General features: G+C 47.9%; 1 protein-coding gene across 1 annotated transcript in view; it reads right to left on the bottom strand.

Moving 5' to 3' along the window:
* The window catches only part of LOC123035079 (complement C4-like), a 73,370-nt gene that overhangs the window by 6,566 nt on the left and 41,870 nt on the right, over positions 1-24,934 (bottom strand). Inside the window, exons 18-37 of the mRNA XM_044452918.1 lie at positions 24,273-24,381; positions 22,933-23,003; positions 21,681-21,820; positions 21,230-21,439; positions 20,206-20,257; positions 18,840-18,929; positions 17,080-17,283; positions 16,558-16,633; positions 15,095-15,251; positions 14,825-14,947; positions 12,965-13,136; positions 9,830-10,041; positions 9,182-9,340; positions 7,758-7,817; positions 7,052-7,145; positions 6,686-6,851; positions 5,380-5,470; positions 2,886-2,960; positions 1,091-1,196; positions 182-271 (exon numbers count right to left, since the gene is read on the bottom strand). Coding sequence (XP_044308853.1) covers positions 182-271; positions 1,091-1,196; positions 2,886-2,960; positions 5,380-5,470; positions 6,686-6,851; positions 7,052-7,145; positions 7,758-7,817; positions 9,182-9,340; positions 9,830-10,041; positions 12,965-13,136; positions 14,825-14,947; positions 15,095-15,251; positions 16,558-16,633; positions 17,080-17,283; positions 18,840-18,929; positions 20,206-20,257; positions 21,230-21,439; positions 21,681-21,820; positions 22,933-23,003; positions 24,273-24,381 — 2,457 coding nt within the window. The remainder of the gene's footprint in view (positions 1-181; positions 272-1,090; positions 1,197-2,885; positions 2,961-5,379; positions 5,471-6,685; positions 6,852-7,051; positions 7,146-7,757; positions 7,818-9,181; positions 9,341-9,829; positions 10,042-12,964; positions 13,137-14,824; positions 14,948-15,094; positions 15,252-16,557; positions 16,634-17,079; positions 17,284-18,839; positions 18,930-20,205; positions 20,258-21,229; positions 21,440-21,680; positions 21,821-22,932; positions 23,004-24,272; positions 24,382-24,934) is intronic.

The raw sequence follows: 24,934 nt of genomic DNA, 5'->3' as shown, positions 1-24,934 counted from the left end.
AATTTTTTAAAAAATGAGATTAAATGGAGTTGTTTTAGTGAGCCTTAATTCACACTCCTGTTTTTTTCATCTAGAACTCCCTGAGTGGCAAAGTTCATACCGTAGGTGGGGTAGTCCTTTTGCCCACTGACAATCTTGATCGGGGACCTTAAAAAGCCTAAAGTCAGTCCAGCAATCTTACCTTCAGCACACTGGCAGACGTCATCTGAGCACAATGCAGACACATATTGAGGATTATTGGGGGCGCCATAGAAAATGTTACAGCGCTTGCCTGTAGATGAACAGAATTGTTCCAGAAAAACAGTGAGTGTGTAACAGATGAACGATGCTCTTTAGTCACTCAGTTTGTAAGACAAGGAAAGCATTCATGGAAAGGTAATTCCGAATGTGCAGGGAAAATGTGTGTGCAGGTGTGGGCAAATAAAGGGAAAAATCTTTATTTTGGGCCTATTACCTGTAAAGGTTGGCGGATAGTTCAGTATGTTATGTTATATATATATAACATATATGTTATAAATGCTAAGTTATATATGTCAGAATGTTATGGTTTTTCATTCCCTTTTTTGGCAGCTTATAAAGTAGCTTGAAGGTTTACAAAAGTTTCCTAAAAGATTATTAATACCTTCAAGGCTGCTTGAACTTTAGTTTTATCCATGGTTTGTGCTAGTCAGGTTGGAATTTTGAAAACAGTTCACATTTACATGCTGTACTTGAAAAACTGTTACTTATATTTGGTTTTATTTATAATGCTTATATAGTTAACCTGGTGCCCCCCCACCCAGATGCCCAGACCTCTGGTCATTGGTATAACAAGGACACATACAAGGATTGCCAACATTTTGAAGATATTTTAGTTGACTAATCACCTGCTTCTTATAACAATTAACTTTAAATGCATCTGCTAAAACCTCTAACCTTTGGGGACAGAGAAGGACGTGGTGATTTAATAGAGAAAAGAGCTCCCTTGTTTCTCCACTGTGACCAGCAAGTTGTCAGCAAGCCCTGGCAAGCCAATGCTGGGCCCCACTGCAAAGATGCACCGCCCTGTCACTGGGGATCGCCCTTTGCCCCATGGCCTGCCCTTGCTTACTGGGTTCATAGAAGTCATAGATGGCGGCACTGGATGGCTGGAGCTTTCCCACAGTCACAGTCTGCTTGGCTCTAAAGATCAAACATTCACGCCCAGATTTTGGCACCTGTACACAGATTAGATACAGAAACTCAGACTTCAAGTCCACTGACATCTAACATCTATATATCAACAACAAAACTGAAACAAATAGGAAGCAAGGCAGCAAGCAAGCCGGAGAACCAAGAAGATGCCTGTGATGCACTGATTGTACCAAGTCAGGCCACTGGTGAATCTACCAAGAAAGAAATCCCAGTGGAATAGAAAAAAAAAGATCATGCCACCTGCTTTATCCAGCTAAGGACTGTGAGCGCCAACTGCTTGTTCAAAGACAAGGAGGACTAATCAGCCCACATATCTGCTATTCCCATTGACACCATTAGGGCTAACTATAGGATAACCCTGCAGTCCCATCCCCAAATGACACAGTCCTCTTTCTTTTCTTCCCCTTTTATTTTTACAGAGAGGGTGAGGGTGAGGGTGAAGCAAAGCACCCGTCTGTCGTGCCTGAGAGCCGACAGAGATCATGGCTTGTGCAAGCTTTGCCCCACACGCGCACCTCCCAGAAAAGGCAAAGGAGGAGAAAGGAAATATAATCTGACCACTGCCACTGCTGCCAGTACTTGGGAACAACCACAACCAGCAGTGGGAAGGTGAGCTCCTTTTTTCAGCTTCTTAGAGCTTAATCCTATGCAATCCTATGGGGCCAAGTGATGAAGAAGCATGTCATCCCATATGTACCTACACAGATCCAGAGGTCATCTGTGGGGGTCCTTCTCCAGGAGCCCCCTCCAAAGGAGGTGCAGGGGGTGGCTACCAGGAGGAGGGCCTTTTTGTCTGTGGCACCCTGGCTGTGCAATGAGCTCCCCAGAGAGGTGAGCCTGGTGCCTACTTTGTATTCTTTTCAGCACCAAGTGAAACACTTTTTATTTTCCTAGCATTTAACAGTCTCACTTTTTAACTTTAGTTTTAATATTACATTTTATTCCATACTGCTGCTATGCTTCTATGCCGATTCGATTGCAATTGCTGTGGTTTTGTTGTTCTATGTTGATTTTTGTTGTTTGTGTGTTTTTAACTTTCGTTAATTGCCCGGACAGCCTTGGCTGCTGAGCAGTATAAAAATGAAATAAATTATTAGAATTTCAACAGACCAAAGGCCTGTCTGGATTAGCATATGATTGTGCCTTTAAAATACTTTACACAGGTTTACAACTGTAAACAACTTTCAAGGAGGAAAGCAAGTGTCCTGTTCTGTCTCACACATACCCCCGATTGACTAGGTGGAGGGGAAGGAATGAGTCTTTTTCTTCTTTATTTCTCTGTACCCCCAAACGGACCTATCCCTTCGCTTCCCACCATGCAGTCGGGGGCATGTAGGAGATGAGGGGAAGCAGTGCGGTGGTGGGAGGGATCCCAGAGAGAAATATGGGCAGGGCCCCTTCAGACTGAGCAGCACCACAACCTGGACCTTTGCAAGTCTGGAATGAGAGCAACACCAGGCCGTTCCCGGTCACTGGAATATGTTACCTTCTGGACCCTGGTTGGATCCATCTATTTAAAAGTTTGTTTTTAAAAAGGATCTTTTGCTTTACCATTTGGTTTTTGGGCAGCGTGCATGCTGGACGAGAATTCTCATCAGTCCTAGCCAACATGGCAGTGGGGATGCTGGAGTTGCAGCCTGAACGGAAAGAGATTGGGGAGAGCTCCCCTCTTGCCTCTTTCCTCCTTATGTCCTCTAGCAAGAGCCTCTCACCATTTCGATGTAGAGCAGTAACCGCCGTCCTTGAATCTCCCAGTGGCTGATGTATTGATCTGGAAGATCTCGCAGCTGCGGACATGAGCAAGAGACAGAAATGGAACAAAACAAGCTGTTGCCCTGAAAAGAAGCTACCTGTCCAGGGTCGCATGCGAATGGCCTCTCAAAATTCTTCACCTCCGTTGGGGAGAGAAATTGGAGGGAACATTCACTGAATTTCTCCAGCAGTTTCTCAGAGACATGCCTCAACATTAACAGTGGCAGGTGGACAGCTTCTTCCTTCTTTCCTTCCTAAGGGTTGGTTTATGATGGAAGTGGAGCTGCACCTATGTTTGACCACCATTTTGTATCATCCACAATGCTCTACACAATACTCTAGACTTAGCATCATTCATGACATTGTAGGTGGATGGACAAAACCTGGCAGTCACAGAGAGAGAGAGGGAGGGGGAGAGGGAGGGAGGGAGGGAGGGAGAGAGAGAGAGAGAGAGAGAGAGAGAGAGAGCGCGCGCGCGCGCGCACGCGAGCGCATCCAGAGAAAGTTTTGTAAGAAGTACTGCTTTCTAAGGGACTGAGAGGGAAAAAACCTCAGTGATCTTCTCAGAAAAATGTATTTGGAAGAATTTCAGCTCAGCTCTAGACATGACACCATTGGTGCAGTCCTTCCCATGAGGAGACTGTAACCGATGTGCTGACTCTTGAAAACAGGGCCAGATTACAATTTCTGAGATACACTTGACATTCTTGCTCCAGTATGAGACATCAGTTCACTTCAAACTGAGAGGAGCACAGCCCCCATGGGGAGACCATGTGTCCCCCATCATTTTTCCTATTCTCGGTTGCCTGATTTTGGACTTAGGGGGTACAGGACAGGCCATAGGGCTGGCACCACTCTCTCCACCTTGCAGCTGCCCCCCACCCTTGGTGTCTGCCACCGCAGGGGGCTGCCTCACCAGACCCAGTGAGAGAGCTGGCTCTGATCACCATTCTGTATCAATCCCTGGTCTCCAGGCCAGAGTTGGAGGCACATGGCTTTGCTTCTGTGCCCAGCCAGTACCTCCCACACGGTCAGGGGCAGATGCAACACGAGCCAATTGTGCACTTCCACCTCTCTCTTGCATCTCTGAGTGGAGGGGCAAGTAGACTCTCTTCTGGGCCTGACGGATACTCCCAGCTTGGGGTGCCCACTGAGTTCAGGGACAGCGCAAGCTTGGGATGGCTGGGTGCACCAAGGCTTATTTTCTGTTCCTGGTGCCTGCACACGGTGCTCCGAGCTCAGAAGAACAGGCGATTTCCCCACGATCTTACGCTGTGCTTCTGGGGATGCAGCAAAAGTCTAGAATAAGATCTTGCCCCTTGGAGTGGGGAGTGCAATGCTAGTGATGGCATATTTTTGGTTGCTTTGGAAGGCCCATAAAAATTGGACCTGGGAAGGCAAAACAGGAACGTGTGAGTGCTGACCGTCCCCGTTGCATATCTCAGGGATAATTGACACAATACTACACGCAGAAAAAGGGATGCAGGTGGCGCAGTGGTTTAAACCGCTGTGCTGCTGGGCTGGTTGATCAAAAGGTTGTCAGTTTGAATCTGCACAATGGGGTGAGCTCCCTTTGCTCCGTCCCAGCTCCTGCCCACCTTGCAGTTCGAAAGCATGCAAATGCAGGAAGATAAAAAGGCACCCCTTCGGTGGGCAGGTAACAGCGCTCCGTGCACTGCGGTGTTTAGTCATGCTGGCCACATGACCACAGAGACTGTCTGCGGACAAACACGAGCTTTGGAGGGAAATGGAGGTGAGCACCGGCCCCTAGGGTCAGGCATGACTGGACTGAACATCAAGGGAAAACCTTTACCTTTACTACATGCAGAGCATCCCAATGATCCTAACTGTTTAAAACCCTGTCATCCAAGTGTGTGAGCTGCCTGATCTGGACTGGGAACCTCTTTGTGTCAGTAAGTGTACCTTCCCGCCCAGGTGATTTGGCAAGCTAATCCGCCCCCCCCCCCCCCCACTATGTAGGAACTACAGAAAGAGGAAAAACTTAATTAGCACCAACAGGTTTTCTCTCACCCTTTGTTAACACTGTGTGTGTGTGTGTGTGTGTGTGTAAATTTAGGGGGCAAAACCAACCACATGGGAAGATATAACCTCTCCACTCCTTGCATATAGTAGTCTCAATTCTGATTGCCCCATCTGCTTACATGAAAGTAATTTAAAATATTGAGCCCCTCCAGATGTTTGGGACTACGGCTCCCATAATCCCTCATTGCTGGCCATGCCAGCATGGGTTTATGGGAGTTCTAATCCAAACATCTGGAAGGCAACAGGATGCCAATTCCTGACGTAGGCATAGGATCTGGTTTAGCCCCAAGATAAATGGGGAAGATGAATTTCTGTGCCAGAGAGTATGATGTCTAAGAGACATTCTTTGAGCTCAGCACCTGTTTCGGAAGATGTAGGCAGGCCTTCCCCCACCTCCCCTCCCACAGTCACCTGGTTGAGGTCATTCTCGTCAGGCTGGAAGCCAGTCAGAAGGGTGATGTCAATGATGACCATGCCTGTGATGTGAGCCCCTGGCTGCCTCCTGTGGGGGGAAAAAGAAGAAAGGATCTGTCTTGTATGGGCTTTAACTGAAGATTGGCCAGCAGATTAATAAGGTTCATCGGGTGACCTATTCGAGTATCTGAAAGCCAGAATAGTTTCTTGAAGCCATGCCAAAGCCTCATGGCCTTAGCAAGAGCACCAGAGGTAATGGCCCTGAGACTGCTTTCCCCAGTCATTCTGTAGATAAGGACTGCTTTTGCTGGGAAAACAAAACTGTTTGCCTTACTGAAGTAGCTTTGCATGTAGGAAGGAGGGGTGGGAGTCTGGATGCTTACTGAGGTACTTGGCAATAGTTGGGGAGGAGAAGCTGATAACACCCATGACAAGAGCATAATTAGAGGAATTGATGTGTCACTCATCCAGGTAAATTTGGGGGCCCACAGAGCATCTCCTGGCCTACTAAAGGAACCCATATAGCCACAGAAAGTGGGAGCATGAGCTTTGTTTTACTTGCTTATATTCTGCATTCACCATGATTCTCTGTCATCTTTGACAGAGATGCTTTCATTTCTTCCTAAGCACCCTTGAATCTGAAGTGAGGTGCCCTGACCAGACCAGTCTCCTAGAGTTAAAATAACATGAAAAAGAGAGGGGAAAGGAAGCGTGGTGGTAAGAGCAGGATGGGGAACCTGTGGCCTTCCACATATTGTTGGACTACAATTCACATCATGACGTGCTGGATAGAACCATTGTGAGTTGGAGTCATTGGAAGTGCCACGGGCTGCCTGCCGCACGACCAAGTGTTGGACTGGAGAGGCCAAGATGCAAAGCTTCCTGGGTGACTTTTGGCCAGCTGCTTGCTTAGTCTACTTGCAGGCTTCTTCGGAGGCTTTAAGGGAGGCATTCATGGTCCTGTATTCCTCAGGGAGGAATAAGCACACAGTAAAGAAAAGGGGCAGACGACGAACATCTGTAACTTCTCACACAGAATGGGAGAGCTGGCAAATCAGAGCACTTCTTTCTTTCCCACAGTCCCTGGGAAACCAACTTTTAAGTGCTGAAAGGAAACAGCATCTGGAAAGAAGATATTAGAGGAAGTTCTGCCTATGAAATGATTCCAAACAGGAAATGGCCCATCTGATGGCGTGTCATGAGCAGAACCGGCTGGAGCCGGGGGTCAGACTAGATGGCATGGAAGGCCCCTTCTGACTCGCTCTGTTTCTCTGCTGCCAAAATTTGTTCCTCTCAAACTCACCAGAAACAGACATTGTAGGATATAGCTCGCTGTTGTTCTCCAGGGTCTGTGGCCTCCCTCCGCCGGCGTTGCCGGGCATCAAACAAACCGATGGGTGATAATGGCTGGTCAGCAGGCCGTGCTTCAGGTTCATCTTCATAATCATAGTAATAGTCATCTGTTTCAACTATTGAGAGAGAGAATAAGAAAGAAAATGTCGGGGGCTCTTACAATGGTGTGCTGAACATTTTTATCCCTCCGTTTTCCCCTGCAGGGCTGCCAAACTTTCTGGAACTTGCCCAGGGGCTACCAGAGAATGGGGGACTGGTGGCAATCACCTTTCCATCAGAGTTGCAAAGAGGCGTCCCCTCCCCAACCCTGACTTACTATCACGTTGAACGGTGCCGCTCACTGTCACCTCTAACCCAAGGGTTTGGCATGAAGTGTTTTGCATGGCCAAGACATAATACTGCTTCAGGACCTACGGGGAACAGAAAACAAAGGCCAGAGGCCTCCTTAGTTGCAGTTACAGCAGGAGTAGGGAAACTTAATCCTGTGCCATAATATTCTATCACTAACTCACAAATATTAATTAAGCAAGTCAGGAAGTCTGCAAAAGCCTGCAGAATTTGCAGAGTAAGTGCAGAGAAGGGAGGGCAAAGAATGGGGCAGTTAGCCAGGATGACTATATATTGCCACCAGTATGTACATGAGCTGCTGGGGAGCATGGGTGGGAGAGTGCCCATGCCCTATGTGTGGGTTTCCCAGAGGTAGCTGATCAGCCACTCTGGGATCAGCATGCTGGGATTGATGGGCCTTTGGACTCATCCAGTGCAGCTCAGAAGAAGTCGCGATGTAATAGCAAAACAGGACCTGGATCAGTGAGACCTGGTTCAAACCCCTGCATAGCCACAGATCTCACTGAGGGAGCTTTGGACAGCCACTCTCCCTATGCCAAGTCTCACTCACAGGGTCATTATGAGGATAAACATGTGTGTGGATGGTGGGGAAGACAAGCTGTTGTGCCATCCCGACGAGGGAGAGAAAGAAGCCATGCTTTTAAAGCTTTAAAAAATGTGGAAATGATACTCACAGTCAAAATTCCTTTCCCTTTTCCTTGCACACGTACACCAATGTTACTTCCCAAAGGAATCTAAAAGAAGAGAACAGCAAGGTGGAAGTGAGTGACCTATCCAGAGCATACAATTTGTCAATCTGGAAGCTTTGAAGGATGGAAGTCCCTGGCCAGTTTGGGAGGCAAGGGATGAAATGGTCCCTCCCCACTCTCTTTGGCCATCCCCTGAGCCATTCTTTCTCCATCAATAACCAGGGCACTGCTGGGTCTCGACCACAGCTCTGAATATATTTCTAAAGGCCCTGGGCTCCATTCCCCAGAACACTAAGTTTCCCTTGATACAAAAGGGGAAAAATTCTCAGCTTACTGCCATATGGGGGACATGGGGGAGGGATTTTGACAGGGATTGCAGCTGGGGTGGGATGGATAAATCTTCTCTGCCTCACAAGCTGCCATGTCTCTCTCTCAGCCTCTCTGCAATTCTTAAAAAAAGTCTTATTCTTAAATAAGACTCCCTGCAATTCTTTAAAAAATACTGTCAACAGAGGTGGGATTTTTAAGTTTAACTGCCAGGTCTGAGGGTGGGATTTTGATAGGAATAACATTGGAGAGTTACCCCTTCCTAAATGCCCCCTATGTTGCATTTAAACTTGTGTGTGTGGGGGGTGCTTTCTGTTAGTATCAATTGGAAGATTGGGCCAAGAATCTTCAAGAAATAACAGCATGGCTAGTAGTCAGAGATGATGGGAGTTGTGGTCCCAAACCTCTGGAGGATATCAGGTTAGGGTAGGCTGCTGAGTACATATCAGTAGATGACAGGAACCCAAAGTACTCAAGTTTCTTTCCTTTAAACATCCCCCCTCACACATTTTTAGTCTTTATGGTCAAAGCTGTATGTCTGCTGCATTAGAATAATGCATCCTATTTTGAGGTAACAGAATCCTGCACCAGGAAAAGCTGAATTCTGTCACCTGAATAACATAGAAACACAGCTAGTCAAAAGGGGTTTCCCGGGCCATCTAACAAACTTGTTCTTAATAACTAATTAAAAACACTGAGTAAGAAAAACAAGTTACACTTACAAATGGGAAGCTTGCCAATGAACTTTAAAAGGGCTGACTGGGACTTACTCAAGAGCAGACATCACTGAAAGATTAGGGTTAGAGTGAGGCCTCATTGCTGGATAATACTGGGCTCTGTTAAGCACCGGCAGGCAAACTCCATTTTACATATACAGCCTTAAACCGGAGTAGGTAATCCAGTGCCCAGCAAATGTTTTAGACTATAGTTCCCATATGTCCTGATCACTGGCCATGCTGGTTGGAACTGTAGTCCCAAGCATCTGATGGGAACCAAGTTGCCCAAAAATGGTGGATGTGAAACCAACCAAGTAGAAACGCCCAAAGATCAGAAAGTGCCACAGGCAAGTTATGTTCATGTACCTGAAGTTCCTTCTGGACTGGATCATTAGACCTTCCAAATGAATGAACCATGGGGAAGCTTTTGCCAGGGAGGTTGAGGGTCACCTCCAGTTCATTGCCTTCTTCTTTGAAGGTGCTGATCCAATATTTTGACAAAGCTTCCAAAGCCACAACCGTGTCCTGAAAAGAGGCCAGCAGACAAGTCAGGCGTTTGATCAGTTCCACAACTGTGAGGGGAAGGCACTTGCTTCTCCCTGCAATGAGGGGTGGGGTACTGGTGAGGAGGCACTTGCTGTGCACCCATCCTTTCCTGCTCATGGTCATTCACAGGTCCTCCAGATGATGTCATGACCCTCCACTTTCATCTCCGTTTGTAAAATGCACATTTTAGGTCACCTGGTCACAAACAAGTGACCTTGGACTATTTTGGTGCTCTGTGGCTGCTGTAGATGCCATTACAATATTGGTGCTACCTATGAGGAAACTTCTGGAGGGCAGAAATGGCACTCGGACCAACCCAAAGATGTCCACCCTTGTTGTAAACAAACTGACATGCAGTCTGACACCCATAAATAAATGCACCCAAATCTTAATCTCTTCCTGTCGCCCCTTCTCAAATCCCACAGTGATGCCCCTTTCCCAAAAGCCGGGTGGTATATCAGATGGTACCTGGGTGGATTTGAACCCGCCACCGTAGTTCCTCTGCTCTGTTAGCCACCGGGAGACCTTGCCAGCAGTTGCAATGTCATTTTGCATCACCAAGTACAGAAGCCCATAGGCTGTGGCCTCCACTGAAATAGCTGAAGCTGAAGGCTTCGAATCAAAGGTCCCCTCTTTCAGTTTGTCCTGCTCCTCTGCAGCCCAGAACAGCACCGTTTTGTCTGGGAGCATGAGGATGAGAGAAAAGAATGGTTGGCCCAAACAGACATGGTGCAAGAGCTCTGTGATGAGGATATTATGCTTTCAAAAATAGTAATTCCATGAGCATCTGATTCAAATATTCCAATCAGGGACATGGGCCACAAGAGATGGGGGGGGGGGTTCCACCATTTCTACAGCATTTCCTGCCTGCAAGCTCACTGCTTTACCTAGACCCTGTTTTGACAAGAAAATGATATGAGTTCCCCCTGTGCAAGAGCTCAAAATGATGTGGAAAGAGGGCTTGCAGGGATAATCCAGTGTTTGGAAACAGTTAATGCAAGCATGTCTCTCCTGTTCTCCCTTTCTCTCTCCTTTTCACTGTGAGAGTTTATTTATTGAATTAGGCTGACTTTGTAATACAGAGTGAACAGCATAAAAGCCATTAGTGAGAAATGTCCATCAAGTTAACAATTCCTCTAATTGCCAAGTTAGTTCTTGCCCATGGAAAGAATTGATTCCAGACTGAATTTCCTTCTTTCCTTTCCCACCAAATGGAGTTGGCACCACCCACAGGGAGGTTCATGTTGCTTGTGGGTCAGACAGTGGGAATGTCAGATGTTACTTAAGTGGTCCACTCATTTGACTTAATGATGAACCACTGGGCCAATAAATTTGCACTCCTCCTCCTCTGACCTTCCTTGTTCTAGGGCAGGGGTCCTCAAACTTTTTAAAAAGGGGGGCAGTTCACTGTCCCTCAGACTGTTGGGGGGGGCAGACTATAGTTTGAAAAAAATATGAACAAATTCCTATGCACACTGCACATATCTTATTTGTAGTGCAAAAAACAGGAAAAAAACAATACAGTATTTAAAATGAAGAACAATTTTAATCAACATAAACTGATTAGTATTTCAATGGGAAGTACGGGCCTGCTTTGGGCTAATGAGATGGTCAATGCCCGGGTCCTTATTCGCTCCTCTCTTCTGTATTCCCACTCTGTATTCAAAGCCAACGCATGCGTGCAATAGGGGGAAGAGCCGGCGAGTGCGCAGTTCACGCTGGCAAGACCAGCACAGCAGCAGGAGCTCGCCAGAGCTAGCAGAGAGAGCCAGCGCATTGCAGTTGAAGGGAGCTGCCACAATTTGGTGTGTGTGCCAGCTCTCTGCTAGTCTCCAAAACTGAGAGAGTTTCAGAGTATGCCTGCACTGGCTCAGAGCTTTCGGACTCATTCGGAGATCCTTTCCTCTGAACGAGTCTGAAAGCTCTGAGGCAGGCTGAGTAAATGCCCATGGCGGGACATATCCGGCCTGCAGGCCGTAGTTTGAGGACCCCTGTTCTAGGTTCCCCCCCCCCCAAAAAATCCCTTGGACCAGAAGCAATTTAGATCTCTCCAGCAGTTTGGCTCATCCCAGAGTTCATTAACCTTGGCATTTCAGCTAAGTGTTCTGATTCTACCTTTCTCCTAGTTCAAGGTACAGACTCCAAGCCTGAAATCTCTGTCTTAGAATGCTGTATTTTGGAAGAATTGGGCCAAATCCTTACAACAGCAGACAAAGGAAAGAGCAATGTGCTGCCCCATTCCCTTCTTTACTGCAACTTGCCCCTCCATGAGGTGTTTTTCCAGTTTAGAGACAGCCACCAGACCACCACAAGCACTTCCTATTGTACAGCACCAGGCTAAAAATATGATCGAGATCAGGAACCTTGTGTTGTGCACTCGCGCTCAGTTGGGATTCCCACACGTGCACAAGAGAGTGAAGGCTTGGGTGAGAATCAGGACTCCAGATTAGGAGAAGAAGAGTTAATTATTATTCCACCACCGGTACAGGGTTCTCACCCTAATTCTCGAGATGTTATGGCTAGAGCTGTGGTGGGTCGTGAGCCATCCCCGGGGAGACAGGCTGAGGCAGGACAGGATCAAAACACTTCAAGGACGGACAGGAGGCTTGATACTACTGTTAACTGTGAGAACAGAGCTGACAGAGAGCAGGCTAGGATGCTCCAGAGATCATCTGGGATGCTCGATTGTGCAGGCGCACATGTCGGCTGGAGCAACTGGAGACATGGTTTGAAGAGCGGTGGCAGGCGCACGTCCAAAGTGCACCACCCCCAAGGGACAGGCCTAGAAGTGTTCACAAGCAATGTGTGGGGTGGTCAGTCAGAGCAAGAGGTCAACTTTCTGCTTTGAATGTATTGTTGGTGTTGCGAATGCTCTGTAGCCGTTTGGAATAAAGATTCTTTTGTAGCTGTTTGGAATAAAGCCACTTTTAGCAATTGCTGGAGGGATTCCCTTTGTTGGGAAGGGGCGCCTGGCTCACCACACCTCGCTTCCCTTCCTTAGCTCTCCTGTTCCTCAGCTGATCTGTATGGAACAGCTGTGGTGTTCGGCTGGAAAGGTGTTGCACGTGTGCATAGGAATGGAATGTGTGTGAGAACTGTGTGGATGGCATTTGTAAATGAATGGTGCATGTGTGTCTGTGTGAATGACAGCCAGTGTGGTGTCGTGGCTAAGAGCGTGGGACTGGGACTCGGGCAACCCGGGTTCGAGTCCCCGCTCAGCCATGGAGCCGACTGGGTGACTTTGGGCCAGTCACAGACTCTCAGCCCAACCTACCTCACAGGGTTGTTGTTGTGGGGATAAGATGGAGGAGGGGAATGATGTAAGCTGCCTTGAGCCCTTTGAGGAAAAAGGCAGGATATAAATCGGAAAATAAATAAATAAATAAATAAAATAAACTGTGAGCAGCATACAGCCCTGAGGAGTTGTCCCTTGGACCAAAAAGATCTTCCCACCTATGGTCTAATGCATAATCTGGCCCTGCTTCCACTTCCAGTCCCTTGACTGGGGATCCGCTCATTAAGCCATACCCTTGCATGGGCTGAGTACAGGAGATTTCCAACCCCAGGAATTAACAGAACTTAATTAGGAGAAAGAGTGAGTACTTTGATCCTGCGAGGCGAGGTCCTTCAGGCGGGTACCAGCAGCAACGATGGCCGACTGATCATCAGAAGCAAGAGAAAGGGCATAACTGGTGATTGCGATGGGGTAAGGACCCAGGGATAGATCGTTCAGTTTGCCAGCCAGGAAGGAAGTAGCCCGATTCAGGCTGTTTCTCTGCAAGGGGAAGAAACGGAATCAGAACCAGTTAGGGAGACCTCAGGCCCTTCCTTATAGCCTTTTGCTGTTCGCTGTAGCCTTTCCTGTTCCCCTTCCTTGTTCCCTTGGCGCCATTATATGAAGATAATGAGTTGGAAAGGGGAAAAGGATGTCCATGGGGGTGGCGGGGAGAATGGCTAGAGTTTGCTTCAGGTGACCCAAAGGCTTAGCTGCTCAGCTTTCTTGGAGCTGGAAACTCTGACTCTCTCTCTCTCTCTCTCTCTCTCTCTCTCTCTCTCTCTCTGTGTGTGTGTGTGAGAGATAGAGTTAGAGAGTTTACAGGTGATAAGCCAGAATGAGAGTAAAAAAGAGATACAGGTGGGGATGAGTTAGTGGGAAAAATTATCTTCTGTGATATAGGTTTTTTTAAGTGCTAATAAAAAATTAGCATACTAAAAAGCAGAGACACCAGTGCGTATAGTCAACGCGATGGTTTTCCCAGTGGCAATGTATGGCTGTGAAAGCTGGACCATAAGGAAGGCTGAGCGCAAAAGGATTGAGGCCTTTGGATTATGGTGCTGGCGGAGACTCCTGCGAGTCCCTTGGACCGCAAGGCAATCAAACCGGTCAGTCCTAGAGGAGATCAGCCCTGACTGCTCCTTAGAAGGCCAGATCCTGAAGATGAAACTCAAATACTTTGGCCACCTAATGAGAAGGAAGGACTCCCTGGAGAAGAGCCTAATGCTGGGAACAATTGAGGGCAAAAGAAGAAGGGGAGGGCAGAGGATGAGGTGGCTGGATGGAGTCACTGAGGCAGTCGGCGTGAGCTTGAGTGGACTCCGGGGGATGGTGGAGGACAGGCAGGCCTGGAGGAGTGTTGTCCATGGGGTCGCGATGGGTCGGACACGACTTCGCGACTAACAACAACAACAAACAATTAGGTTCAAAGTCAGTATGTAGGGAGTTCCCCTCACCCCACCGAGCATCATACTCAAGTCTCTGGGGCAAGTTAGTTGTCCTTTGCTACACTTCCCACAGCAGTCATTTTGTAGTCGTGCCAAAGTCACATTTTCAAATTGCCAAACGTGGTCATGGGCTAAAAAATGTTACTTAGTCCTGGTCTAGTTGATCTTCATGGTCCATTCCAAATCTGTGATTTTATGGCTCTATATGAATCAGAGGAAGGACCTTCTTGTCTTTATAGATCAAAGCTGTTTCTCACTCGCTCGGTGCTGCTGGAACAAGGGATGGAGTTTGCCTAAAGGGTTTTAGTGCAGGGACTTTCAACATGCGTAGCCATCATGCTGCATCCGCTCCAATCTTCTTCACAAACTCATGTGTTTATGCATGCTTTCCTCAACCTGTTGCTCTCTAGGTGGTTTGGACTGCAACTCCCATCATCCCTGGCCCATGGCTATGCTGGCTGGGGATGGTGAAAGTTGAAGCCCAAACAGTAGGATGGCATAGGGTAGGGAAGGCAGCTTTGATGTCTTTTCTTGCAGAAGTCAATGCCTTGCAGTAAAATCCTCGTGGATCAGTCATAAGCACTAGTAACTTGTGTGTGTGTGTGTGCGCGCGCTTTGAAAGAGAAAAGTGGAAATCCTCATCACACAGGGTCCCATGCTCCACCTACAGATGCCTCCACTTGTGAAGGGCGGCTGCTGACTTTCAAGGGTTGGCTTAGGCCCCCGTCCCTTGCTTCATACCACTTGAGCGAGCTGTGCCTCCTTCTCTTCCCCTCCGCCTCCATATGCGGCCATGCCTTCCTTGAGTGCAATGGTGATAAACGCTGTGAGGGAGATCCCCCCATGCAGGCCGCCGACACCACCCTGAGGGAGAAAGACCAAGACGTGTGTTCCTGGAACGGGCCTGTGACAAGGCACTGAGGGAGTCAGCAGCCACGTGCCTCGGAGCGGAGCGGTGCAGGTGCCCCGGGAGGGCTGCGGACGTGCCCTGACGGTTGCATGAGGACTCACCTGCATCTCCCGCTGATAGACGGGGGTTGGGTCTGTGAAGGAGCCATCCGGCTCTTGCTTTTCCAGCAGCCACTGCACACTTTCACGGATCTTGGAGTCATCCACAGCGTGGTACTCACGGCTCAGAGACAGAACTTTCACCACAAAAGCTGTCAGCCTAAAGGAAGCGAGAGCGGCAGGTGACTCAGCAGGTGGGTGCTCAGGCAGGGTGTGTGTCGAAGGCAGCCTTCCCCAACCTGGTGCCTGCCAAACGGTGAGGATGAGTTTTATTTCTATCCCACCCAACAGCCAAAGCACTCTGGGCGACGTATAACAATCCACACATAAAATACAATATAAAATACAGAAAACAATGAAAGCATCGTCAAATGTTTCCACACGAATTTTAAAATCTGAATTGAAAACCAATGCAAAAAGCTACAATAGCTTAAGCAGCTGACATAAGCCCCAATTTAATCATAAACTAATTAAATACCCTGTGAAAGAGAACAGTCTTAACTTGGTTAGGAAAGCTACTGCAGCTGGCACCGGACATGCCTCGGCGGGGAGTTACAGAACAGACTGGGGGGCTGTCACTTTCTCTTTGTGCCGCTCACCAAGCCTCCCTTGGAGGTGGCAGTGGAAGCAGGCCAGCTCTTGAGTGCTGCAGTCCGGATGTGTTGGACTGGAACTCCCAGCCCATACTGCCAATGCCCATCGGTGACTGGAGCAGACTGCACTGCAGGAATCTTCCCTTATCACAGGGCAAGCAGCAACTGCATAGGATCTGTATGACTAGCTTGCTGAACTTCTTTTAGCCCAGGGGCCGAATTCTGTTTCAGTTAAGCTGGGGAGACTTCATTCAGACTTTTTAGAAAGAGAGATTTTTCATTCAGACTTTTCACAGAGAGAGAGAGTCAGAGGTTGCACAAAAGCCGGGACACCAAATAGAGAAGAGAGGAGAGGTGAAATGAGGCAGAGCCTCTGGAGGGCTATACTGGGACTCCAGATTGGCCTGAGGTTCTGCATCTCAGCCTAATCATTACAGAGGGCAGCCACTAAGGCTAAATCAGCCAGAAGGGAATTACAGAAGAGAAGCACTTGGCAACTGGTCTAGGGCCATTAAGGCAATCTGCACCCAGTCTCCCTGGTTCTGTTAACCCTCTCTTGTCCAGCCCCCAAGCTTGCAACCCATCCTTTAACCCCATTTCCTCTGATAAGGATGAACAGAGCTTCATTTTAGGCACTCAAACCACCCACCACTCTTTCCTCAAGTTGTGTCCAATGCAGGTCCTCAGAGTAGCCCCACTGAAATTGATGGGACTGAAGTTAGACTAATGCACATATGGGTGCCTTACTTGTAAACAAGCAAAAAGCTGAAGAGGAGGAGTCTGCTAAGGGCCCCGCTCCCCAAGATTTTCAATGGGACCCTCCCATTCTTCCCCTGTTACTCATGCGGACTCCTTCCCAGTGCTGGGACTCACCAGGTACTGCTGGGGCGGCTGAGCCAAGCACTGTAGGACCCATCCTCTTTCCGGAAAGTGAGGATCCGCTCATAACCTGTGACACAAAAGGCAAGAGACTGAGACTGACAATCGTGCCTTTTTGGGATCACCATTTTTGTCACCTGGGAGGAGAGGAAGAAGCAGGCTGGCTTTTGTGCTGGCCTGGCACAAGGCAGGAGCTTGTGAGGCTTTTGTAAAGGATGGGATAAAAATGCTCCAAATAAATACATAAATAATAAGAGCTGGAGGCAGGGGAGCTGCTAATCAATGGACAACGGAGCAGAGGAACCAGGGTTCCCAGGGAGGCAGCACTATCTCTTTTTAAATTAGGAACCTGGCACGTCCCTCAGAATTCCCTGTTCTCTCTGAGCTTGGCTGCAATCTCCACAGTAGGGATGGGGAACGCACCCAGTTTTTTCCTAAGAAGGCAAGTTAATCAGGAGATGCCTCAGTGCAGGGCAATGCATACTCCTCTTGCATCCTGGCAGACACGCCACACACCTGTGCGGAGGTTCTCCAGTGCCTTTTCCTTGCTCTCTGGTTCCAGATGCAGCCACTGCTCAGTCTTGTCCAGGTAGCGCATGGCGTAGACCCCAGGAGCCATCAGAATCATGGTTTGCTCTCCACATCCCCGTGGGACCCGCAGCAGTGAAGACAGGCCGTCGGGTGTCAGAGAGCTCTCCAAGGTGTCTGTGGGCACTGATCCTGCACCCAGGTGAAAGAATGGATCAGCAGTATTATTATTATTATTATTATTATTATTATTATTATTATTATTATTATTATTACATTTCTATGCCGCCCCTTGCCGAAGCCTCGGGGTGGCTTACAACACAATAAAATACATTGAAATACAATAGAACATAATAAATTACCACTAAATACAAAAATACAAAAAATACGCTTAGGTTGCTTCGCTTAGGTTGGCTTAGGTTGGGAAGGGGCTGGAGGATCAGGATGAATGAAACCATTTCCCCTCCCCAATATCGCTTCTCTTTTTAATATTGGCATATCTGGACAAAAAACTTCAACACAACATGTAACTCACAGCAGTGCCATTATAATAATATATACAATTTATATACAGCCTTTTTTCCTTTCTCAAACTAAAGGCAGCTTACATAATCCCCCCTTCCATTGCAGCCTCACAAGAACCCTGTGAGGGGGAGAGTCAGTGATTGGCCCAAACTCACCCTGTGAGTTTCACAGTCAAGTGAGGCCTATAACCCAGATCTCCCAAGTTACGGTCTACCACTCTAACCACTATATACCGGGGTGCTGCATAACCCCAGTTTCATCAGAAGGACCTGCTCCAAGCACAGCAGAGCTGGCTTGCCACGTTTTGAAGTAAATTAGGTCGTATACAGTATCATCCAACAACACCATTTGAAGTAAGCAGCATAACGCAACACTGAAGAAGCTGAGAAAAAGTTTCAGAAATTGCCTGAACTCATTAAGTCCAACCAGAGTCTAAAACCACCCAGCTGCACCATGGGCAGTTTGACATTTAAGCAAAAGATCCTGGACAAATCTGTATGTCCAGGCTTCCCGTTGGCAATAGATTTTATTTTATTGCATTTTATGAATGATTTTAAAATGAATTTATATTCAGGGGGCAGAAGTGCTGCAAAATCACTATAATAATGAAGTCCTGGGTTTCTACATTTCTCACTTCTGTGAGCACTCTGTGAGCACAGCTGAAATCTGGATGGTTGTAGGGTCTTATTTATTTATTTTCATATTTATATGCCGCTTAGAACTGCCAAAGTACTTCCTAGGCAGCTTACAAGTCTTCAGCATAAGCACCTTGCTCTGTAGTTTCTTGCTGTACTCATTGCCCTGCAGTGTTTCGCTTTCTTCCTTTGCTTTTCCATGCTTATTAACAACAGTTAGCCTTCACCTATGGAGTATTCCTTGTTTTTGAATCTTAAAAAGAAACATTTGCCTCCTGGCCACATCATCACCCCATCACCCTACCTCATTCACAGAATTGTATACACGATCCCCCCACCTCATTCACAGAATGTTTCTGTGGCACATAGAGAGAGTCATCTTACAGTTGGAACCCTCCCTGTTTTCCTACTGCTTCTATTTTTTCCCCTTGCAGAAAATCTGTTGGGAAAGAAAAGACTGAACTGTTGCTCATATGCCTTTGAAGATATACAGTCCCCTCAAACTGGAATCATTTGTGGAGCATTAGCAGTAGAACACTGAGAGCTAAAGCCAGGGGAGAATTTGAGGTTTCAGGGTCACTCTCACACCTGTTATCCGGACACTCATCTTGAAGTCACCATCAGGAATGGCATTGGAGGGCATCTTGCCTGAAATCTCCAGAGATTGGAGTTTTCCATCTGTCACAATGAGAGAGGGAGGGAGGGAGAAAGGTCCTTCTTATGCTCCCACACAACAGCCCTTCCAAATCATTTAGGAATCTTGAATTTGCTTCCTCCCCTTCTCCACCCACTCTAGTTGGAGGCACCAGAAACCATACCTGCTCCATCCTCAACTCAGAAATACTCAGCATCGCCTTCTAAAAGGTTCTGCAAATTTCCCTCAGAACTTCTTTTGGTCAAGCAGCTAGGAATCCTGCCCACAAGATATTTCTGGTGGCCCAGATTACCAGTTCCTTAGCATTCTTTTTGCAGTTTTACTCTTCCTTATGAAGTTTAAGATTGGGACCACTTCAAGTTTAGGCAAAGGAAAGGATGTTGGGGATGAGCTTGATGGACTGATTCCTAAGCTGCCCCATAGATGAAGTCAACAGAGATGTAGCGATGTATAAATGACATGAGGAGAACCTCTTGACCACCTAGCCATCATGGCAGATGATGGATGATGAGAGTTGCAGCTTTGTACAGAAGACAAGTTGCTCAACCTCTGACCTATATTAAGTCAGAGAGTGGCACAGGGGAGCTCCCAAGTTGCTTGAAGAAGGAACAGCTTGAGCTAAAGAGTGAGGTCACATGTTGCAGTAGAAGGAAATCCCAGTACTGCCAGGTTTTGGGGAGCTCTTGGGCAAAGCACCCCCAATAGGCCCCCACATTCAGTGAATCCCCCTTCTCTGCCACCACAGTCCCAGCTGCTTTGCACCTCCTCTGGTTTCTAGGTCTTGCTTTTGCTTGAGTGTGGGGCAGGCAGGGAACCAGGCAGCAAATCAGCAGTGGCTTCTGCAACTCCACCTTCTGCCTGGGGCAGAGCAAGAAGGTGCGTCAACTCCAGGAGGTTCTTATAAGTCAGCCCCTCATGGTTTGTGGACCTTCTGCAGGCACTCTTGACACTGGCCCAGAAACCACACACTTCTTGCTTCAACCAGTCATCATCACTGATGCCTGAAGTGGAGGGAAGGGTTTCCTTCCTTCCAAACCTGGCTCTGGAGTATGGGTCTGTTTCAGCAGCATTTAATTTCTCTCTTTGCTAATTTTCTCTTTTTAATTTCCAAATTTTTAAAAAAAGTTTGTTAAAGCAGGAAGAAATAAGACATGTGACATGGGCTAATGCAGCCTTGCAGGGAGAGGGGGTGTGGGTTGAGGGCAGGTGCTAAAGTTCAGTGTTAAGAGCTTGCACTGTGTTTCCCACCATCAGGAATTCATTTCAGTTCTGCCGTCACCACTGATGTTTTCTCCTTACCCTCGTTATCCAGGGGGATCGTGTATTCCTCCACATAGACCGCGCCTTCTCTCTGTATTGGAGAAGAAACAGAACAGGTGGGTGCAGGGAAATGTCAGGGGCAATAGGAGAGCCAGGGTGGTCCTCAGGGAACAGGGGGTTGGACTTGACTGGAGGATTATCTCAGTTTGAAGAATCCCTGCTTAGTCATGAAGCTTCTTAGGTGAATTTAGGTCAAACACAGAACCTCACCGATATCTTGTGGGGGAAAATGGGTTAATTCCATTGTCCTGAGCTCCTGGGAGAAAGGGGTAGATATTGCACCAAAATGTTAGTTTGCGTGCCTTTGTTTATGGTTTAGCAAATCCATTCTTCCTCCCATCAATGCCCCTTTTCAGGATACTCCTTTCCATTCCCCTCCCTCCCTCCCTCCCTCCCTCCCATGCACCTTTCCCTCCTTTCATAGAATCACAGAATAGCAGAGTTGGAAGGGGCCAAGAAGGCCATCAAGTCCAGCCCCCTGCTGGTGCAGGACACCAAGTTACACCATCAAATGGCTGTCTGGTTTCTTTTTGAAAGTCTCTCATGTGGAGAGCCCACCACCTCTCTAGGCAACTGGTTCCACTGTCGTATGGCTTCTCAGCAGGGAAACTTTTCCTGATCTCTAGCCTCGATCTGGGTTGTCGCAACATGGGTTGCTCACTCTATGTCCCACACTCAGGGATGAGCAAGAAGAGATCTCGCCCTTCTTGTGCATGGGTGGTGCCATCTTGACTCCATAAACATGAGTGCTCCTAATCTGAGATTGATATTAGTACACAGATACAATTAAAATGTGAATCCAACAGACTAGAAGTGGCTGGGCTCTGCAGCATCATATACGCACAGCAGTAGTGAGAGAGAGGCAATTGCAAAATGTTCGCATGAGGATTCTGGTGTAATCAACATGCTAACCACTACGCATCATCAGCTCTGGTTCTGCCTTTAGGGTGAGGGACCTGGGTGTGGGAGTGCAAAAATATTGGAGGAAGTGAAACCTTCTTACCTCCACCCTTAGTTTCTTGGAAACTTTGTCCCCTATCCCCCAGTCACCAATGGCAGCCACAGTGATGGGGATGTCACTTGCTCCCATGGGAACCAAAACAAAGGGAACTGGAACCGCTGAGTTCCCAGGAACCTCCACCTGCCGCTTCTGCTTTGGGCCTATAGTCGCTGGGGAACAGATGCCCTCAGCTGGTTCCAGATACACAGAGGCCTAAACAGGAAGAGAAGAAATGGAGCAGCAAGAGTTAATCTGCTTAACAAGTAGATTAATCAACTAGTAAACGTCTCAGCTAAAGGTTTACTGCTTAATTTACAGGGACCAGTTTTAAACAGTTGTGTCCCAAAAGATCACAGAGAGCCAGCGTAAATTCTTTGCCATTATCTCACAGAGTTGGGGTAAGAAGCCAAACTGAGCAGGCAAAGGGGAACAAGGACTTGTAGACTGCACTTACCGTGATTGGCTGGGGCTGGTAGTTGTACAGAACTGGACTAAGCTCTATCTGCTCAAACCGTTTCACTGAGTATGGCAGCCGGAGGGAGATGTGGAAGTCCTGGAAGACTCTAAGCTGAAGTGGTTCTGAGATGCAGATGCCTAAGGGTGTGAAAAGATGGAGAGGGAGAAAGACGGGCAGCTGGACAAATGGGAGGCAGGGATATAAGAACCTTGTGCCCAAGATCTGGGGTCCCAGTCTAGCCCTCCATGGTCCCCTCAATGATCATACCCCTTCCCGTGGCTCTTCCCATTTCCCTAGCAATAGATTGTTTAGTGGTTTCCCAACTTTTGTGCAGCTTCACCCCATCTGCAAAGGTTAAAATCTCTCTCTTAAGGTTTAGTTAATAATAGTGAGAACTTTGGGTTAAGTAAAAGTTGGTTTTGGTCCTGTCCTTTTTGCCCACCACTAGAATGAAGCCTTGAAGAACTTTCCAAAATGGTATTTGGCTGCTGGGCTCGAAGTGGTTTAACGCTCTGGCCTAAACCCACCACAGGTGCTATCAAAATATAGCCTAGGCCAAATTAGGAGTAAGCTCCACTCAGACTACAGGTGATGGGTGTAACGTGTCATATTTCTCCCTCCAACAAGCACCAGCCTCCAACTGTTTCCTTGTTAATGATCTTTATTGTTTCACATGAATCTCTGAGCATATGCAAAGTAGTTTGTTGAACCCTATCTACTGTTCACTTCCCAAAGCTCTCCTTATGGACCCATCTCCTTATGAAACCAGCTCTGCTGGGTTTCTTGCTGGTATTGCTGATGGAGCACCGGGTCCACCTCCGAAGGGAGGGACTGGACTCTGTTGGAAGAATTCCCCATCTCAACAGCCCCTCCCACTGGTTGCAACTTTCCTCTCTTCCCAGGGTTTGCATCACTGTCTGTCCTTGAGTAGACCCTAACCCTAACCCTCTACTGCCTCCCCCGGTTGTGTCCCGGGACCCTGAGCTACCCCTAGCAGCTCCCCAGTTTCATCGTCCAACTCTGAATCACAGCCACAATAGCATGGTTAGTCTCCCATGAATGTGCCTCAGGTTTGCTTGTACACGTGCACACAATAATTGGGAGAGGAGGTCCAAGACCATCTGGAGGGTCGTGGTTTTCTGGACTGCAGGAAGGCACACACAAGAGAAGGCAGTCCTAAAGATTAGGGTTACAGGTAAAGTCTGTGCGGGGTTAGTTCTTCAACAAGCAGACATATGGCTCAGCTCACCTCTCTGTGAAGACATGCTGACTGCCTGTATTTCCCAGGTGGTGATGGAGTCAGGAAGAGTTATTTGTTGCCTGGGGGAGACAGGAATAAAACCTTTTTACCTGGTGAGGGCAGGAAAGAACCGATGGGAAAGTGGAGAAGGTGAGCATCAGGAGCTGGGAGGTAACTTGTGGTTTTGTCCCGTTACTGGTCGGAAGGTTTCCGAGGTTATTACATGCTTGCTTTGGCTTCAATGTTATTCGGCCAACAGCAACAGCCCATCTGTTCCCCTTGGTGTGGCGGCATTGTGAAGGCCAGGAATAGGCCTCGTCCTTCACACTGAGTTGATCCACAGGCATCTTGGTTCCACCACCAGGAGCTGCATGTGCAGGTTCACAGGATGGGGAAAATGTCTTGCTGTGGGGGGGGGGGGGAATCTTCAGCGCATAGAGGACTAGCACGTCAGGGGAGAAGGGCAGGTGCATCCATGTGCAGAACTGCGTGGGCAGGGTGGGATCCTGCAAGCCCCTGCTTGTAATCTTGGAGGAGCTTTGAATCCTGCAGACTTCTGCTTGTAATCTGAACTAGTGCAACTGAGAACCGAAAGAGGCATCTCTGTCTAGTCACTATTTCACAGTTTCATTTTTCCTCTAGAATAGGCACAAAAGGACCAATTTCGCTCTTAAGAACCCACTAGCCTCCATGTTGGGGTCTAATCTGGATCAGGGCCCTGCACTCACACAAGAGCAAAAAGGAAAGCAACAGCACATCGCCGCAAAGCAGTTTGAGAGACATGCCCTGTTCTGGCCTGTGTTGATCCTGTTTGGAACTGACTGCTGGGCCATTCTGGGGCCACAGGAGTTCTTAGAAAAACCAGAAACTGTCCTGTATCCAGACAATGACTGGCCAGCAGCTCTCCAGCATTTCAGGCAAGTGTCTTTCTCAGCGCTATTCAGAGAAGCCAGAAGTGGAAGCTGAGATTGCCTGCATGCAAACCAAGCGCCCTAGCGAAGCACCATATCCCTTCTGAGACTAGAGGATGTTCTCTCCTGCCTGCCCTGGTGTGAAGTTTTTCCTTGTAGGCCCCAATCCGGGGGCTTGAGATCCCTCCTCCAGCTTCATGCTCAGCCTTCTCCAGCCTGGCTCTCTCCTAAATGTCGAGCAACAACTCCCAGCATCCCCAGGAAGCATGGGGGCTGCACACCAACACATCTGCAAGGCATTGAGGGGAAGGTGGGGGTGGGAGGAAGACAGTCTAAGGCAGCTTGAGACTCAGTGTCTGCCAAATGGGAGTGAGGGAAAGAATAACATTGGGAAGAAGAAAGAAAAGGAACACTGGGAAGGCTTCTCAGCCTACTCACGTGAGGACATTATTGACCGTGTACGATCTCCAGAGCCAGCTCTCAGGGAAGACACTTCGAACTTGAATGGCGTCATCATTAAAGAAATCTTTGTCCTCTTCATCTTCAGCTACACGGAAAGAGGAGCATCTAGGCTGAGAGTTCCCTCTCTCCCAGATTTTTGGTTTGTTCAGGATTCTATTCTCTGCAGATCAGGCTATTCTTTTGAGATTATAGAGGGGAATTACTATTTTAGTCCCTCTTCATTTTATTGATTACTTTAAAACCCAATTCTTCCTTCAAGCAGTTCAGGACATTATGCCCAGTGTCCATCCCCACATTTATCATCATCACCAGCCTGTGGGGCGGGTTGGGACAATGTTCCCTAACCTGGTGCTTCGTTTGGAGTCCTGTCTCCAGTTATGGGCACACAGCTTAAGAAAGATGCAGGCCAGCTGGAAAAGGGAACAGAGGAAGGCAACAAGGATGATCTGGGGACTGGAAACAAAGCCCTGTGAGGAGAGACTGAAAGAACTGGGTGTGTTTAGCCTCAAGAAGAGATATGATGGCGCTCTACAGATACTTGAGAGGCTGTCACAAAGAGGAAGGCCGGGATCTCTTCTCAATCATCCCAGAGCACAGGAATGGAATAATGGGCTCCAGTGACAGGAAAGGTTCTGGAT

Source organism: Varanus komodoensis, unplaced genomic scaffold (genome assembly GCF_004798865.1).
Source record: "Varanus komodoensis strain SLA01 unplaced genomic scaffold, ASM479886v1 scaffold76, whole genome shotgun sequence".
Lineage (NCBI taxonomy): Eukaryota > Metazoa > Chordata > Lepidosauria > Squamata > Varanidae > Varanus > Varanus komodoensis.
The sequence above is the reverse complement of the archived record's forward strand: the minus strand, read 5'-3'. Positions and strand labels throughout refer to the sequence as shown.